Genomic DNA, 19,901 nt, shown 5'->3' on the forward strand with positions numbered 1-19,901 from the left:
GCAAAATGCCACTTTATAGAGGCTTTTTTACAATAAGGTATCTTAAATACATCAAGATCATTCAGGATTCCTTGTAAGATCTAACAATAGAAAGGACCCTATTCAATGACCCTCAGATAATAAATATCAGATAGCACATATAATAGGGAGGCATAGTCTCTCCAAATCTATTTACCACTGTGATGGGAGTAGAGAGTCCAGGCCAAGTGACTCCCTATGAATGGTGAGGTCTCCATGTGCTACTGTTTTTCTATTCTTTCTTTCATAGCTCTCATTTATTTTCTAGTTTTTCTTTAAGTGCTTTCATTTCGTTTATAAAAATCTTTTTTTAAGTCTTGCTTCAACTTTTCTAGGAATTCTAGTTGAAGTTTTGGCCAAACTGTGTTTTTTCCTCTGAGGCTTCGTTTATGAATGTTTAGGAATTTTTCTCTTCCTCTTGGTTTGTGTCTTGAGCTTCCCTGCCACTATAACAGTTCTTTATGGTAGGATTAATTTTTGGTTGCTCATTCTTCCAGACTACTTCCTGACTTCAGCCTTGATGCTAGAGCTGGGCTTTGTCACCCTTTTGGAGGGAATTTCTGAACTGATCCCAATGCTGTTTTCTTGGGGTATTGAGTGTTGTTTTTGCAGGATCTCAGGGATAGGTTGGATACTTCCAAGGTCTCAGTACTTCCAAACTGATCTAAACAAGGACTAAATCTGATTGCTGCTCCTCATCAAATTCCTGACTTGGGCTTGGGTCTGAGCAACAGTAGACTACTGTTGGACTCAGCTCCATTCAAGTAGGTGGAAAACTCTGGTTCAGAGTGGCAGACTCATAGGCTCCCCTTTGGTCTGGGATTTCTGCCCTTGTTACTTCTTTTTGGGCTCTGCTAGATGCCAGAACTGAGAACCTGCTCTGCTCCTGGGATCTGAGCCACACAGCTATTGCTAGCTCCTTTTTGGTTATACCAGTAGAGTGTCCATGACCTCTCTTCCAGGGACCTCCATTCCTATGCACATCACCTTCTCAGTCCACCCTCTATCTGTGGCTAGAAGTAGTGGAGAATGGGACAACAAAGCTACCAATTTTAACCTGTCCTTGACATGGGTCTAGAAACTTCTCTTGCTCTCATGTGCAGCCTATCCCTGTGCTCTGCTGTGCTCTTCATGTGATATGCTTCCGGCCATACCCCATTCTCAGGGTTTGTAGACCTCACTGTCTCTCCGCGTACCAGTATGGGCCAGACAAATGACTCTAACTTTTTCTGGATTCCCCCTCAGGATTTGGTCTGATACATTTTGTAGATCTGCTTGGCTTAGTTTTATTAGAGGAGAGCTCAGCTGGACTGCTTCTTAACTCCACCATCTTAGTTCCATGTCTAGCAGCTTATTTAAATAGGTTAAGTTGGATTCATTCTCATTGCACACTATTTTTTTTTTCTTAATTAAAAATTTTTTTTTTTAGTTTTGTTAACTCTTTTTTCTTGAATGAATTGGTGGTCTGACTCTACATAGACAGCTGATTCAGGAATGACTTCAATAATAACAAGCCATTTTTCACCTAACAAAGTACAATCAATTTTATTTTTGTTACATTATTTTGCATTCTCTCTCTCTAAAACCGCCTAACTCATTTTTCACACACAAAAAATCATAATATATAGGCATGAGACATCCATGTAAACCAAACATTTGGTCTCTCTTGTTCCTTATTATTGAACTGTTTTCCAAGATGTTTTTAGAATCCTGCCCCTATTAACCTTTGGATTGAAAACACTTTGGATAAAAGTATAAGTGACTTAATATGCAGGATCATACTGGCTTCTTCATAGAATTTCTCTACCTCATTATCCTCTGCAACAGATGTTATCATAGAATCTATAATTGTATTTTGTGGTGTTCCTTTTGTAAATACTTCTTATTAGCCCATAGTACAAGATGCAGATGTCCCATGAAATGATGTTTGTTGTTGACTTTGGAAAGGCAGTAAGCATTTATTAAGTATAAACTTTGTGCCCACCACTATGCTATGTGCTGGGGATATAAAGACAAACAAAAAAAGACAGTTCTTGCCCTCTCAAGGAGCTTTATAGTCTTAGTGAAGGAGGAACAGGACACAGAAGGGAAAAGTGAGATACGAGGTAGAGGAAGGAAGGGAGTGGAGTGGGGGAAGGGGTGAGATGATGCCAAAGTCCAGAAAGTGAGAAACAGAACCAGCAGGGGAATGAACTTTAGCCAGCCTGAGCTTCTTACCAAAATTGAGGCCTGGATAGGAATTCATCAATAGGAGAAGAGGACTGGCATGGAGGAAGGATATTCCAGGGTGAGAAAGACTCAGAAGAGAGTGATTGTCCCAGTCTAGGGAAATCCAAGGCATTGAAGGAAAGTCTAGGGTGATAACTGCAGCTGTGGCATGGTGGCAAAGTCTGGAAACTCAGAAGCAGAGCCAGGAGACTTGACAGGCCTGGGCCCCACCCCAAAAAAAGGAGGCCTTGAGAAGAGCTTGACAGTGGGATGAAATGGACTCTGCAAACTCCATTAATTACTTCTACAGGGAGATACTCCAAGTCATTTTTATGTACTTTAAAAATCCTTTCTTCAGGCAGTTGTTGCCCTATCTTACCCTTCTTTGGCAATACCATTCACCCCTATAACTTTGAACTCTTAACTACATAAACGTGATTCACACAATTCTGTGTTTCTAGTCTTGTCTTATATCCTGAGGTCCAGACTAGAATTTGAAAGAAGAGTAGTACAGGGAAAAGAACATTGTCTGCACAATCGTAGAATCTGGGTTCAAATTTCATCTAGCACTTACTACCAGCCTAACATTGGGCAAGTCACTTAACCTCAGTAGTTCTCACTTTTTTCTTCTTCCAGAGTCAGAGATCTGTTCCTATGATCTTTGACCTTTTAAAAGACATTTCTGCTTGAAAGTCCTGCCAGCACCTCATACTCAGTATCTCTAAAACTGACCCATATTATTTTTCATTCTAAACCAGCAGGTTTCTTCCCTTGGACTTCCCTTTTTCTATTTGTGCTGCTTCCATTTATCCAGCCTGTCATCTTTAAATCCTTAAGATGATCCCTTTCTCTCCCTTTTCTCCCTCAGCTATCACATACAATCCATAATAACTGTAGCTCATATTTCTCTAGTGTTCAAGGTTTTCAAAGTACTTTTTTCACAATAGCCCTATGGGGTACGTGTTATGATTTATGCCCATTTTGCAGAAAAGAAACTGAAACTCAGAGGCAAAATGACTTACCTATGATTGCATCACTGATGTTACCTATTCTTGTTATTTTCTACCTTTGTAGCATCTCTTGTATTGGTTTCCTCCTTTCTCTTGCCACTGCCACTGCCATAGTATATTAGTCTCTCATTACCATCTTCCTAGGAGATAGAGCCTCCCAACACATTATCTTACTTCCTCTAATCCATCCTTTATGTTCCTATAAGAATTTTCTTTATGAATAGATCTGGTCCTGTCATTTTGATAAGCCCTCTACATGTACCCTTGACCTCATTCTATCCTATCTTCTCTAGCAGATTGATCCCTGTCATCCTTACTCTCACTCATGTTCAATCTTTATCTATTTACTGCCTACTTCCCTGTTGTCTTCCATCTCCATAAAAAAGCCCTCACTAGTTTTCCCAATTGTATCCCAATAGATAGTCTTTCCGAAATAGTTTATATTCTTCGATTTATCCACTGATTACTTTTCTCTTTTGTAACAAGTACTAAATAACTTTAATGGTACCACTTTACAATATTGTTTGAGGTCTGGAAATGTTCTTTCAGTCTACTTTTTTTCCCTTTTCCTTGAGATTTGAGACCTTTTCTTCTTTCATGTTGTCTGTTTCTGTGTAGTAATCCCTTGCTTGGTAGATTTGTATTGCATTAGATACGTAAATTAATTGTGGTAGTATTGTCATTTTTGATTATATGAGCATACCTCAACTATGAAGAATTAATATCACTGCCATGACTTGTGAATTCCTTATATTTTTATCTTCTTAAAATAATAATCCATTATACTCATATGACATAATTTATTTAACTGTCAGTGTGCACCAGTTTTATTTTTACATAGTTTTTTTCTACACAGAATTCTGCTATTTTTAATTAAAAAAAATTTTTTTTTGGTGAGGCAGCGAGGGTTAAGTGACTTGCTCAGAGTCACACAGCTAGTAAGTGTCAAGTGTCTGAGGCTTTGAACTCAGGTCCTTCTGAATCCAGGGCCAGTGCTTTAGCCACTGCACCACCTAGCTGCCCTACTGCTATTTTTAAAAAGTTATGTATGTGTGTGTATGGATGGATGGATGGATGGATGGATGGATGGATGGATGGATGGATGGATGGATGGATATGGGACCATTCTATCTGAAATTGACTTGCTTAGAAATATATGCACAGTGGAGGGACTGATCAAGGATATGAACTGGTTCTTACATAATTATCCATTATTTTTCAAAATATTTGAACCTATTCATACCTCCACCAATGGTGCATTAATTTCTCTTTTTAATATTCTCCCCCATACATAATGACTAAATTGCTTTTAATCTTTGCCATTTTTAGGTATGATATGAAATCTTCAAGTTTTCATTTTCATGTAGTTGTTGATCATTTATTTACATGTTTGCTTTTAAGAGCTGTTTATTCATCTTGTTTGATCACTTATTACCTTTCATTATTATTAATCCCTTCTTTTTAGTAGTTCTAATCAATTAAGTGTGTGTTCTTTGGTTTCTTAAATCCTCAGCTTCTAGTTTTAGTCACTTCTAAATCTTATTTGTCTAATCTGTTTCCATGATCTACATTTCTAAGTTTTAACTTATCCACAAATAATTTTGAAGATTATTGCTTTGTTGATATAGTTAAGATGTGTTAAAGCTGACTTCCCTTCATTTTTTCATTATTCCCTTGAGATTCTAGAAAAGTTGTGGCTCCAGATTATTGTTATTATTTTGTCCAAGTCTGTAAAGTAATCCTTTAGTCATTTGATTGGCATAATACTAAATTTGTAAATAAATTTACATAGTCATGTTATTTTATTACATTGATACTACCCAAATGTCTAATGAATGCTTTTCCAGTTTTTAAGTTTTATCTTATTTTTATAAAGTATGGGGAGTTGGAGCCTCTTACTACACCACAGTTATTGATTGTTTATTAATTTTTCCTTTGAATTTCTGAGATTATGTAGATCATCAGGCTGTCTGCAGACAGCAGTAATTTTGCCTCTACTTTGCTTGTGTTTATTCCTTCGTATTCTTTCTTTCTTTTTATAGAGCTCACATCTGTATCATTTTATCAAATAATACTAGAATACATCCTGGCTTTATCTGTTCTTTTAAAATTCTTCCTTCCTCCTCCCTCTATGTAACAAATATACATGGCCAGGCAAAACAAATTTCCACATTAGTCTTGTCCAGAAACATTTGTCTCCTTCTGCATATTCTCTTTATCATATTTTATTTGAATAATCTTCTGTATCACAACAATTATAAGAAATAATATTGTGCTTGCTTCTCCCTTTCTTAAGAATTTCTGCTTGATATTCAAGCACAAAGCTGATCTTTCATTGTTCAATCACTGACCCTTAGGAGAATAATGGAACTCCGCAGGAAGATAAGTGCTTAATCATCATTCATCTTACCTTTAAAGTTTCTTTTGTCCATTAAGTTTTCCTTTCCTTTCCAAATTGCTTCCTAGTTCTGGTTTTCTTAGCTGATATGAGTGAAAGTTATAAAGTGTCAGCCTATTATTTTAGAGTCGTGCTCAGATTTTCATAGCCACTTGGCACTATTTTTTCTTTGACCTAGAAGCTCTGAATGTTGGCTCTGTAAGGGCCAAATTTAGTATGAGAAGAGTTAATTGGGTGGGCTCGCCTAAATATTGGGTAAGAAAAGAAACAGCCTCTTTCAAAAACAAAACAGGTTTATTAATGGGAACAAGTTTAAAACAATATCTGAATCACACAAGTGAGATTAATAGAACTAGAAACAATGTATAAATCTCTGGGGTAAAAAGGTCCCAGGCACCCGGACCTGCCTCCAGCCCAGCTAGCTCCAAAGAACTAGTTTTGCCTCAAAAACAAAACAAACTCGCCACACCTGAAATCTGTAGCTCTAAGGAGAATTAGCTGTGTAGTCTCTTCTGTTTTGTCCAAAGGTCAAACACCAGCAGCTTCTCTAAATGTCTGCCTTCCTTCCCCATTTCCCTCAGAATCCTCTCCTCAGAAAAACTCCCCTCTCCCTCTTAACTATATCTCTAATGGAAACTAACTGACTTTTCCACCAGAAGGGGAGGGGCGGTTCTTACCCATGCTGAGTCTCCAATTGGCTCAGCACACCCACATGGGCTGTCCCCATTATGATCTAGCCAGACCCACATGGGCGTGGGAAAGCTATTAGAGGAAGGCTTAGTTACATAGTTTCAATAAATGTTCTCTGTGGTCAGAGTTCCTCTTGTTTGTTCAATTATCTTTCAAAGTACACACCCATCCTCTCAGGCTTTTAAGCTTAGGTTTTTTCAGTCTGGCCATAATAAAGCAAAGGTAGGATTATGAAAACCTGAAATCACAATTGATTCCTTACATTACCTGTATGGGTTTGCTATATCTGAGATTTCTCTATGGTAATGACTTGTAAATCAGTCTGTACTTTACCATCTTTTTCCAGTATTCCTGGCAGCCAAAGGTGCAGTAGATAGAGCTGGTCTGAAGTCAGGAAGACTTGGGTTCAAATACAGCCTCAGACACTTGCTAGCTGTGTGACCCTCAGTTTCTTTGTCTATAAAATGGGGATAATGTCAACATCTAACTCTCAGGATTGTTGTGAGGATCAAATGAGTTAATATCTACAAAGTACTTAGTACAGTACCTGGCACATAGTAAGCATTGTATAAATGTTAGATGCTAGCATTATTTTTAATGATTTGTTGACATTTAGTATTTGGGGTTTTTGTTTTATCTTTTGGGAATTGCCCAGTGATGATGCTGGAATAGTAGTAAAAATATATGAGTATATTCAAAAGCACTAGGAAAGGAACTAGTAGGTAGAGTTTGCAGGATGTGAGGAGAGGGGTAGAAAGAAAATTGAGCTGGAGAAAGCTGGAGGGGGTGTGATAAAGGGCAGATATAATGGAGTTATCCTTTGCAAGGAGAAGGACCCTATCTCATTATCAACTAGTGAAGAAAACAAGGAGAATGGGAGATATTAAAAGGTTTTTTAGGATGAATAAAAAGGAAGATTTTGCTTTTTTTGCTACATTCAGCCAATTTTAAAAAATTGCTTTTGAGATGATGGTAGATTTGGACACAACTGAACAACAAACTTCTGGGAGAAGTTGGAATTTGGGGCAGCTAGCTGGTGTAGTGGATAGAACACCAGGCCCTGAGTTCAATCTGGCCTCAGATACTTACTAGCTGTGTGACATGAGCAAGCCATTTAATCCTGTTTATCCAAGTTTCCTCATCTGTAAAATGAGCTGGAGAAGGAAATGGCAAACCACTCCATTATCTTTGCCAAGAAAACCAAAAAATGGAATCACGAAGAGTCAGACACAACTGAAACAACTGAACAAGAAAGAATTGGATTTTGTCCACTCTCATTCTGTCAGAATACTCCCAATTCATTTTTTTCATTTAAAAAAATATTTCGGGGCAGCTAGGTGGCGCAGTGGATAGAGCACTGGCCCTGGAGTCAGGAGGACCTGAGTTCAAAGCCAGCCTCAGACACTTAACACTTACTAGCTGTGTGACCTTGGGCAAGTCACTTAACCCCAATTGCCTCACCAAAAAAAAAAAAAAAATTAAAAATATTTCATTTGTTTTCATCAAGATCCACCCTGACCCCACCTCAACCACCCATCCTCCATTGAGAAGACAAGAAAAAGCCCATTACAAACATATATAGACAGTGAAAACAAATGTCCATATTGGCCATATCCAAAATAAATATTCACCTTTTCTATCATGATGTGGGCAGCTTGTTTCATCATTAGTCCTCTAAAATAATGTTTGGTCATTACTCTGATAAGTGTTCTGCAGAAGAGAATTCCATCACATTTATTATATACCATAATTTGTTCATTCCTCAGTTTATAGTCATTCCTCTCACCTCCACATTCTTTGCCACCTTAAAAGAGCTATAAATATTTTTGTATATCCTTAGAGTTTGTTTTGCTTAAGAATAATTTCTCCCTTAATCTATTCCTAACTCACTTTAAAGTTAATAGTAGTCATTCAGTTTTACAACCATCCAGATACCTTGCTTTATAGTTTCCTAGGATACTAAACTGTTCCATCTTCTAACTCTACCCTGTACTAAATACTGCTGCATGTTGGCACATGCCATATAACACTCTTCCAACTAATGTTGTTTTGCAAAAACATTAGTTAACAATTTATGACTAAACTCTACCATTAACATCCCAACCCTATTGTAAAGCTATTCAGGCAGTCACACTTTTATGGTCTTTTTCCTTTGATACTTTTTCATAGCATGCTCTTATTTCTAATGCAATATTTTTATGGAATTAATTGACATTTAGGAATAACATACTTGGATTTGAGTTCTCCTCTCCAGTATTTCCCTTCTCTGATAAAAACTTCTTCCACATTCTCACTATCACTAAACTCTTAAATTCTTCTTCACCTTGTATTATTGACCCTATGGATTTGCTCAGATCAAGGAATAAATTCTTGCTACTCTGTATTCCCTACTGACCCAGAATTTCTTGATAAGCTTCTTCACTGTCTCCTAGTATATATCCCTGTATTATTTTTCCCCACTAATCCTTCGGCCTGTAAGTCTAGTTGTCCTTGTATCCTAGTTGTTTTGCATTCTTGAAGAGAGTCTCAGAATCAAGTGGACTTCGTCCACTTGACTTCGGATTGACATTCTCTATTATTACAGCTCTTACACCCTATCAGATCTACTTAGAAAATAATAATATTGTTCCTTGTTATTGATATCCTTATATTAACTATTTAAAAACTTTCTTAGTATCAGTCCTTCCCCACCTCCATATCTTTTACTTTTGCTTAGAGTTACATTATTATTCCTGTATTGTGAAGATAGGAAACATTAAGCATTAACTTTCCCAAGTATTCAGGAAATCCTTTTTCTAGTTTAACAGTCACCAACTCTGTTCATTCTTTATGGTTGCCAAAGATATCGTCCATAATTTCATGTCTACTACCTTCTCTTGCTTTATTTCTCACTACTTCCAAATGGTTACTCTCAACTGCTATTAGGTTGGATTTTTTTATCATCCTATGAACACACCATAGCTATCCCTGTTAATATGGTTTTACTAATTCTCTAAATCTTTTTTTTTTTAAGTGAGGCAGTTGGGGTTAAGTGACTTGCTCAGGGTCACACGACTAGTAAGTGTTAAGTGTCTGAGGCCGGATTTGAACTCAGGTACTCCTGACTCCAGGGCTGGTGCTCTATCCACTGCACCACCTAGCTGCCCCTAAATCTTTTTTAAGTTTTAATAATAAACTTTTTTGTTTATTTTTTGGAGTTCCAACTTTTAACCCTCTTCCCCTCCCTCTCTTCCCCTCTCCCTGAGGCGGCAAACAATCAGATATGGATTATACATGTATGATTATGTAAAACGTGGCCATATTTGTCATTTTGTACAAGCAAAATGAAAAGAAAAATGAAAGAAAGTGAAAAATAGCATGCTTCAGTCTGTTCCATCAATATCAGTTCTTTCTTTGGAGGTGGATAGTATGTTTCATCAATAGTCCTTTGGGATTGTCTTAGATCATTGTATTGTTGAGAATAGTCAAGTAATTCACAGTTCTTCATGATTCTCTAAATCTTTGACTTAGATCTCCCTCCTTTTTCTCATAGCCTATCTAATTCTCAGGCCCTGCTTCAAGTTCCATGAAGCTTTCCTGACTATTCCAGTCTTCATTGATGATCTCCCTCTCTTCCAAACTCCCGTGGCCCTTGGTGTCTATACCACAGAATTCAGCACTTATCTATTCTTTAGTGGTTTTTGTTATTATTCCTTGTGTTAGTGTTCTTGTTTCTTTAACTGTAGTATTACAGCTAGTTCTCGTTTAGTGCAAAATAATGAATCCCATGAAGTCTTCACATTATTTGAATTCATACAACATATTTCCACTGGGCTAGAACCAATTGCAATAGTTCACATAATTAAAACTTTAAAAAGTGAAAATTTACTTACATACAACCTCTTCATAAGATTCATTATTTGTACTAATCAGAATCCAGCTGTTAGCTCAATCAGGGACCCTGTCTTATGCTATTTGTTTATCCCTCAGAAAGCCAAAAAAAGTATTTACCAGCTACAGGGCACTCAATAAAATACCTGATGACTTGTAATACTTTTGCTTTGAGGGATTATATGATTATAAAAGACACAGCACACCATAGACTGACATGAAAGGAAAATGTGAGTCTATATCTTAAAAGTCAACAACGAAGGAACCATGAACTCAGAATAGCTGGGAAAGAAGGCTACATTAAGTCCTCTTTCTGCCTCTACCAGCTTTGTGATGGGCAAACTATTTAACCTCTTTGAGTCTCAAATTATTTATCTGTAAAGTGAGGACACTGTAAATGGTGACCCAGAACCCTGAGGCTTGGAAGCTTCAAAATCACTATTTAAATTTGTGACCAAACTAATGCATAAGACCAGGGTTGATAACATAAATTCAGAGGCAAAGGAGCATCAGTGAAACAGAATACAAAAGGCAGAACAAAGAATTTTGCTACACATTAAATGCTCTTCGTACCATCTCATATAACTGCCACCTCTGTGTATGTCCTTGATGTTAGTATCAATTCGCAGTAAACCACTCTGTCTCATGAAGAAAGGGGAAAATAAACATCATTCTACTTATGGAATGTGTTGGTGTGTATACACTCATACACACATATGCACACATGCACTTAAAAACATTTTTAAAATGATTCTGTGGCCTTCACCAGACTGTCAAAATGATCTATACTTTAAAGAAAACATACTATGTTTAAACAAAACATACTTATTTATTCCATTCATGAGTTGAAGCCAATAAAATGTCATTGCTATTTACTTCTTCACATTCACATCATCATCATCATCATCATAGCAGCTAGCATTTATAGAGTACTTTTATAATAATCATTTTATAATTATTTAAATTTTATTATATATGTATATATATATATATATCTGAGCTGTTAAGCATCATTTCTGACCCTCTTATGTCTGTGAATTATTAGACATCTCGACTGCTATTTTTCCTGTGTCTTTAATGGTGGAATATATTTCATCTCTAACTTATTTTAAATAAACTTTTATACTATTATTAGAAATAGTAAAAACATAAAGTTAATCTTTTTTAGTGGAGACATAAATAGTTATTATTAATGCAAGGATAGTCATGAAAATAAATTTGATATTAGTTTCAGGAAAAGAAGCATTCCTTCATGTCTTATTAAAACCAGCTTTAAATACAATATTATATCATTTCATTCCTTGCATCTTGCATTTGTATTTTGGGTAGATAGTAGACATATTGTATTGTTTTATGTTACAATATAAATGCCTCCTTTTTCCTTTTAATTTTTCAGGTTATGGGAGACAATCTATTATTGTCATCAGTCTTTCAGTTCTCTCGGAAGATAAGACAATCTATAGACAAGACAGCTGGAAAGATCAGGTAGTAATTTATGCTCTTATTTTTAGTCTTTTTCATTACTTAAATTTATTTGCTTGACCCATTTTTTTAACAAAGGTAAGCCAACTTTTTATATGTATTTTTGTGACTTTGAGTAAGCTTTGTTCATTTCCTAGAAGCCTCAACCAACAAACATGTCAGTGACAGTGCTATTGTCTCGTTTTTTCCCCTGGAGTTTTTATTTTTTCTTCTTCTTAAAAAATTCCAAATCCGGTATGAGTCCATTTTTTTCTCAATACAGATTTTTAAAAATTTCTTTGCAACTAGTGTTAACACAAAAATGAAAATCAGTGATAGAGGAGACCAGTAAAATGGTTTTCTTTTATTTATATACAATCTGAACTCTATGCTTCCAGAAGTATGCTCTTGAATATGTCCATAATAGATGCTTTTTAAAAATTAAGCAAAATAATGTACTAGTTGTTCTGCTGTTCCAAGTTCTAAAATTGGCTGAATTTTAATCATTTTATAAAGCAGAAAACTTTCTTTTTAAGAAATATTTTAAACTACCAAAACACATCCAAATTCTTTATGATGCAGAGGTATGTAACTAGGATAATACAACCCAGAAATCTAAAAACATTCCAAAAATGTTCCTTTATACTCCCTGTTTCCCTAGTGGCTCTTATGTACACATGTCAGAATGCCCACTTACAGCTATTGTCCATTGGATGACATCATGATGACAATAAACATAAAATTATGTGTGTTTGTATTTTTTTTAAAGCTGAAAGAACCGTAGAGCCATTTGTCAAAACTATGTAGCCTTGTGTTAGAGCACTTCCCCTGGAGATGGACATATACTTGGTCCATTTCCACTGACACATGTGCTCTGGTCCCTTGCTCTAGGGCTTCCCTGACTAGAGGCTCTTGATTGGTCCCTTGGTCCTGTAAATGGGGAACAAGGTAGGGAGTGATGACTAAACCAAGAAGAGCTGCCTGTACAGTGGGCCTTAAAGGGCAAGAAGAGACATCTTCTGACCTCTGTCAAGGTAGTGTCTTTGCTGAGATAGCACCAAGGTGAGATCTTCTGTGCTTCTCCACAGAAAGATGAAGGGATTTCTCTCCCTTCCCCCTCCATAGCAGCAATTATTGTGGCTCCCTGTACAACACAGAAGGAACACGTGCAAGCCTGAGACCAGATTTAAAGACTTGCATCTTCTTCTACTTCATACTTCTTTCCCAGAGCACAGATGACTGAACAGTGATCCTGAAAAATGGATAGTCCCAGCTATGGTGGCCACTTATACTGGAGAAGTACAGAGTTGTTGAATTAGGTTCTGATTGCCCAATGGGTAGCTGTTCCTTATAATCCTACCCCTTTCATGGAAGAAAATTGCTCTTGACAAAATGATGAGCCATGAATGCTTGGATGGCCACAGATTATGGTACTTGATTGATTTGTTTACACAGTCCAGATCTCAGGTAAATGTAATTAATCACACCTATTCAGCATTTTTGCAAAGTGTTTAAGTGTCAACTTCCTGGGAGCAAAGATAGCTTTATAGAACTGCTTGAACATTCTCCTTAGATCTGAGGGGCTCACAAGTCCCCAGCTCCTGATAGTTGCAGAAACTACCTCCCTTTTAGCACTGAGCACCCAACTCTGGAACTCCCAAATTTTCAAGCTCACAAGGTAACAACCAAAACTGGAGATGTCTATTTCTCAGGATGGCTATTTGTGACCTGGGTTCACGGAAATAAATAATAAACAGAAAAGGCAGAGACTTGCACTTCAGTCCCTCACTTGCATAGGCAAATGCATGTTTTCACTGCCACCTGAATGCAGTTGCCATTTTTGCTGTGATTGAGAGAGAGCTATCTCAATGCATCTCTTTTCTGGAAGTTCAGGACCTCATGGGGTGCCAACAAAAATACTGAAAAGAGATACCATTGACTACTGTCCTTCTGAATACTCTGTGCTCTCTGGGGTTTTGCAACACTACTCTCTCATAACCCTCTTTTCTATTTGTCTGACTGCTTCTTCTCAGTTTCCTTTGCTACTTCATCACCCACATAATGCCCACCATCATCACCATTCCCCAAGTGTCTGTCCTATACTCTTTCTCAGTGACTTCAGAAGCTTATATGGGAACTAATAGTATCTCTGTGTCAATGACTTCCAGCATCTACATCTCATATTCCAATCTGTCTTCCCCAAGTAGCAGTCCTATATCACTAATTTCTTATTAGACATTTCAAACTAGATATCTTGGTGATATCTTAGCATATTGAAAGCAGAACTCATCTTTCTTGAAGAATCTAGCCCTCTTCCAAAGTTAGCTAATTTCTGTCAAAGTATCACCTGTTACCTCATTTTCCATGTTCAAAATCTTGGTACCTTTGAGTCTTCATTCTCCCTCACTGAACATAGTCATTTGCCAGATCTTACCATTTCTATTCCCACATCCAGTGTCTTTCTACTCAACTAGTTATCACTTTAGTTTACACCTTTATCACCTCTCTCCTAGGTTATTACAACTGCCTCCTGTTTGATTGTAATAAATACTTATTGATGACTGAATTCATGTAAATGCAAGTTTTATTTATTTTTGTTAATTTATACAGTGGTCATTAATTTACATTGTCAAAGAAAAAGATGTTTTGGATGAATAGAACCTTCTAAATTTCTTATGTTCTACTTTTGTTTTTGTTTTTTTGTTTTGTTTTGTTTTACGGGGCAATGGGGGTTAAGTGACTTGCCCAGGGTCACACAGCTAGTAAGTGTCAAGTGTCTGAGGCCGGATTTGAACTCAGGTACTCCTGAATCCAGGGCCGGTGCTTTATCCACTGTGCTATCTAGCCCCGCCCCCTTATGTTCTACTTTTAACAAGAATCACAATATATACTAAACTTGACAATTAATCACATTATTTTCATGTAAAAGTTTTGCATAATTCTGAATATATATGTATATTTTTTCCATAGTTAATACTGAATATATTTAAAGAGTAACTAATGAAATTGGAATATTGTCTACTCTTAATTATTATAATGGTATATTTCTTCAGTATGAAATTGAGCAGATTTTCCAAAATGTTGATTGTTTCTAATAATAAAATACTGAGTTTAAGACATGAAAAATAAAATATTTTCCTTTTCCTGAATTTAGAATATTATTTAAAGACAAAGATCGGAATTGGGAAGAAATAGAGACAAAGTTACGAGCTGAAAGTGAAGTTCCTATTGTGAAAACTTCAAGCATGGTATGGGAACCCTTTCCTGAGTAGGATATGTTAGATTGTCATTGTTATTTTAAAAACTTTTTTACAAGAATTGATGGGGAAAGTTTATTTCTTTGGGTGAGTTTTTCCATGAGTTTTCTCATTGAAGTTAAAATGTTGATTGTTTCAGTATATGGAGGAGGAAAATCTTTGGGGCTTCTCATTATTATATAGTGACCAGCATCAAGTCAATGAGAAAAGAGACAGCACTTACTGCCATTTACATGGTTAATGGAATTGAAATGTCTTTTTTAAGAGCTTGGCAATTCTTATACATAGTCAGAGATTTTTCCTAATAACAAGTTCACTACCATTTATCCATTTTTCTGATAAAACATTCTTAGACACTAGCAATACACATGGATAAATTGATCAAAATCTCTTTTGGCACAGTCAGTGTGTAGTTAGTATCTTCTTTCCTCACTGTTAAACTAAGGAAAATTTTAGTGTCAGGTTTTGGTTTTTTGGTTTTTGTTTTTAATTTAAAACCCTTTAAATGTAGAGCCATACTTTTTGGGTTTTCATAGTTCTTCCTGCTGTTAACACTCATATGATACCATGTAATGTTAAATGTACCAAGAAAATAAGATCTATATCTGTATTTCTGATACGATTTTCATGTCAGTTGAGAAATGCTAATTTTAGTCCTTTTCTTTTCAGGAGATTTCTTCCATCTTACAGGAGTTGAAAAGAGTTGAAAAGCAGTTACAAGGTAGATACATTTCTAAATTACCTTTAGGGGAAAAAAAGTGATTGTGCAGGAAATTTTCTTGAGACAATTGGGATTTTTTTTTTTTTTTGCTGTTAAGATATTACATTTTAAACTTTCCTGAATTTTTAGCTAAAAATTTAGAAATGTAGAGCTCTGCATGTAAAAATCCTAAAAATATTTTGAAATAAAAATAGCATACATGCATTTGAAACTAATTGCAAGTCAAATTTGTACCATTCTTAGTTCTTAGTAAAAATTCATCTGGGATTTGTATTATCAGTTCATTCATAGAAACACTTTTGATTATTTCTACATTTATATGAAAGTATTTTCATCCCAGATTATTATTTTCTATTTGTTGGTAAGTTATATACATTTATTTTTATTGCAACTGTATTTTGAAAATTCTTTGGTTTCAGTTGTAATCTATACTATCACAATTCAAAATGATAATAATAAAGCATGGATATAGGTACACAAAGTAGACATTTGCCTATGAATCATCTTCCAAAAAAGCATTTATATTAGTGTCTCTCACGTATTTCCCAAAGACCTGTGCTGGGGAAGATGGGGGAAACCAAGAAAAAAAGCAGTCCAGTAGATCAGTGAGATCATAGGTACAATCCCTCTCCCTGTTTTTAATGTCAGGAAATTCTTCTCATACTATATACTTCCTATATTTATTTTGTGATTTCATCTTACATGTGCTGCAGTGGATACTTCAATGGATAGTAATGCATAAGAAAGTGCAGTTTTCAAATGTAAGGAGATAAAATTTGCAAACTTTTGTGGCACACAGATGTCACACTTCCCAGACTTGCTCAAGGGATAGTAACAGCCACTAGTTGCTTGTTCTTCATAATGGAGTAAAACAGAATAGCAAGAAAGAAGTGCTCTTGTCACTCAATGTAGAGGTTCCAAAGAAATTTCACTTGCTTTCTGAAATGTGCCATGGTGTTGGACATTTGCATACTCTAATGGAAACACTAACGATCAGGCTGGGGTTCAGAAGATAAAGGAACACAAGTATAGAGAGGTGATATGTTCAAAAAGTGAATCATCAGAAATAATAAAGAAATGTTGGAAGTTTTTATGAACTTGATTAACAGCCTAACCATAAGCACTATCAATTGTGAAATGATTCTGCACATGATGAGCATACTTTTTAGTTATTTAATTTTTGTGGTATCTAACTAAGACTTGTTTTCTCAACTGCAATTTTTTCCAGTGATCAATGCTATGATTGACCCAGATGGAACTTTGGAAGCTCTGAACAACTTGGGATTCCCCAGTGCTGTTTTACCAGCCCAGCCAAAACAGAAATCTAGTCCTGGGAATAACCATGAAGGCCCATCTCAGACCTCACCCCTTTGCCAGCCAGAAGCTAGGGCTCTTCGTCCCACTGATATCGCAGTCTCAGCTGAATTTGACAATGTGGAATCCGAGGCTGATTTCAGTATACATTTCAATAGATTCAACCCAGAAGGGGAAGAGGAGGATGTCACTGTACATGAATGACTTATTCTTTATTGTTTTTTAAAATGACTTAAATGTGGAATGCCTAGGGATATTGAAAGGGTCACATTGTTGATTTATACAAAACAAAGTAGCTTGGTCAACGGCAATATGGTCACATTTGTCTTCTTTATTGGGAATGCTTGGATTGTAACATTAATCCTTTCAGAACCATTAAGATAGCCATCCATTCAAGGGAAGAAAAGCAGGTTCACAGCAGCTTTGCCCTTGGCGGTTATTGTGTGCTTTGCAAACAGAATTAAAACTGCAGCTTTCCCTTCTTAGGTCTTTTTTTTTTTTCCTAAGCCCTGATGTGACCTGCAAGCCAACCTCCATCCAACAGATCTGAAACCCCAAGTCTCCCGTGCCAAGCTACCCTCTGAAATGGACTTCTCTTCAGTTTGTACAGATTTCTTAAACAGTTATATTTGTTTCTGAATATTAGGATTTATATTAGGATGCAATCCCTTTGGGTACAATGACACATTACTGTTCACAGTAAGACAGACATTACAATGCTTTCATTCTTGCGTCCTGAACTTTTCCAACAGTTATGTGATTTATATAACTTGGTTGCTACGTAAATTGTCCTGAGATTTTCAAAGTTTAACTATTATGTTTGCACTAAGAATTTGCTGGGAGTGATAGGTGGACATGTCTGTATATCCATAAGAACTACCAGTCTTTTTATGTACATAGATAATACTGTATTTGTTTTAACCCACAGTGTTTCACTCCACTTTCTGAAAGCTCAATTTGGCACTTTTTCTTTTTCTCTTTTTTAAAAAATGAAAGTAGAAACATTTCATCATCCATTTCAGGCCAGGTGGCTATTGGAATGATAAAAACAAGTTTAAACAGATATGTGGAGTATATTTTTAAAGAGAAGAACATGTATATTGGTGCAAATAGACCCTGCGGTGTTACCAAGTTTCTATGTGACAGTTTTTAAGATTTCTCTTGGAATGATCATGAAGTATAAAATTCTTCTTTAGGAGTTGAAGAACCAATAGGCATAACTTAGGATAGTCTCACTCCCAAGCACATAAATAGCTTCTGTATGTTTCCCTGTAGACTCGATAGTAAATCCCTGTCTCTGCTCTCTACATTTGTAAGAACTTGGGAAGACAACTACTAACATAAGACTTTTGGCTGAAACCACTGAATAGAAAGTCTGTGAAAATATCCTATATAAACTCATTTTCCTTTTGTCGTCCCAGTAAGGTAACATTTGGGTATGTTTAAAAAAAGTAATTGACCTTGTATTTCCAGAACACTATAATTTGGAGGAATCTTAATTCTGTTAAATATAACTAGTAGGCTTGAATTTTCCCTTGATTATATCAGTCCCTAAAGGTTAAGAATAACATTTTTGCAGCTTTTATGAAATGGTCTTTAATATTTCAGCAATAATTCAATACTATAATTGTTTAAGAAAAATACTCAATCTGTACATTTTAAAACTCTACAGGATTACTGAAGTCTTGTAAAGTTGGACCAGGTAATAAAAATGCAAAAACCTTTTTTTGTAGCGATGTAAAAAAAAAATCTGTTGTATAATGGATCTCTTATTTTTCTTTAAATCTAAAAAAAATAGAATATTCTTCATATAAAGCTAAATTCCCCACTCTATCAAAGGAAGTCTCAAAATGGCTTTAGAAAAAGTGAAAGGAAGGATAGAAATAGTTCAAAAGAATAAGTAAAATGTTAAAACAGGGTCAGTCCACATTAAAAAAAAAAAAGATTCAGCAAAATAATCACCTGCATTCCTTCTTTTCATCAGCGTTTGGGTACTGAATTTAACCATATGGAAGTGGAAGGTAAGGAGTTACTTAGAAAACTATTACTCTTTAGAATTGTCTCACAAGATTTTTTTCAAGAGTTTACACATTTTTGTTTGGTGATAAGCATTTGGCCTTTTACTATGTTATTATTTTGTATGAACACATTATTCTCCTTATTTATTTTTGTTACATTTATTACCTATGTTATTTTGTTATGCATTTACAGCTCCATTTTTAAATAAAGTGTTTCTGGAACTTTATGTAATGACTGTGTACATTTAATTCCTTGTATCCTTTGGAGTTCCTGATAACTCTAACTTATTACTAGACAAGGCTTAGCAAAAAACAGTCTGAAAGCTCATAATAGATAAGATCAGATCACTAAAAGCCCCATGTTCTTTGGATTGCTTAAAGAAGAAAATAAATGGTAGCCAGTCACACTGCAGTAAATAGCATTTTGGATTTTCCATTTCACTCCTAGTATAATACAGTGCCATATATGCGATGGATATTTTTTACTAATTTTAACTCTTGGTCCTTTTTCATGAAAAGTTTTCATATGTCAAAAAATATCAATGGCATAAAGAACGTGTATTTCTATGAAATGACTTTCCTTTCCTGTATAAAATCATGGTCTTATTAAACCTAAGCAATTTCTCTTCTATCTCATTTAGTTCCCTCGTGTCACTAGCATGCATAAGGAGCTGTTGCTTAGCAAACTTATCTATAATGTCTCTATGGAGCCTATTGAATCAAGGCCAGACTTATCAATCTTGCATTCACAGTCCTTTATGTTTGGCCCCATCTTACCTCTACCACTTATTTGTCAATATAAGCCTTCCACTGCAATCAGAGAGCTGTTTTCATTGACTTCACAGAAATCAAGCTCATTCATTTTTGTGTTTGCATCACTGATACCTAGGATAGTTCTGGCTATATCAGGTGCCAAATAAATGCATGTTGGTTGAT

At 35.7% G+C, this 19,901-nt stretch overlaps 1 protein-coding gene across 8 annotated transcripts in view; it reads left to right on the forward strand.

Annotated features, from left to right (window-relative positions):
• Positions 1-19,192, forward strand: part of CEP170 (centrosomal protein 170) — a 186,274-nt gene extending 167,082 nt beyond the window's left edge. For all 8 annotated transcript variants that reach the window (XM_044002542.1, XM_044002544.1, XM_044002545.1 and 5 more), the window contains 4 exons: positions 11,591-11,679; positions 14,810-14,903; positions 15,582-15,633; positions 16,862-19,192. In XM_044002542.1, coding sequence (XP_043858477.1) covers positions 11,591-11,679; positions 14,810-14,903; positions 15,582-15,633; positions 16,862-17,151 — 525 coding nt within the window. In that variant the 3' untranslated portion in view covers positions 17,152-19,192. The remainder of the gene's footprint in view (positions 1-11,590; positions 11,680-14,809; positions 14,904-15,581; positions 15,634-16,861) is intronic.
• The last annotated feature ends 709 nt before the right edge of the window (positions 19,193-19,901 follow it).

This window comes from Dromiciops gliroides, chromosome 4 (genome assembly GCF_019393635.1).
Source record: "Dromiciops gliroides isolate mDroGli1 chromosome 4, mDroGli1.pri, whole genome shotgun sequence".
NCBI classification, from domain to species: domain Eukaryota; kingdom Metazoa; phylum Chordata; class Mammalia; order Microbiotheria; family Microbiotheriidae; genus Dromiciops; species Dromiciops gliroides.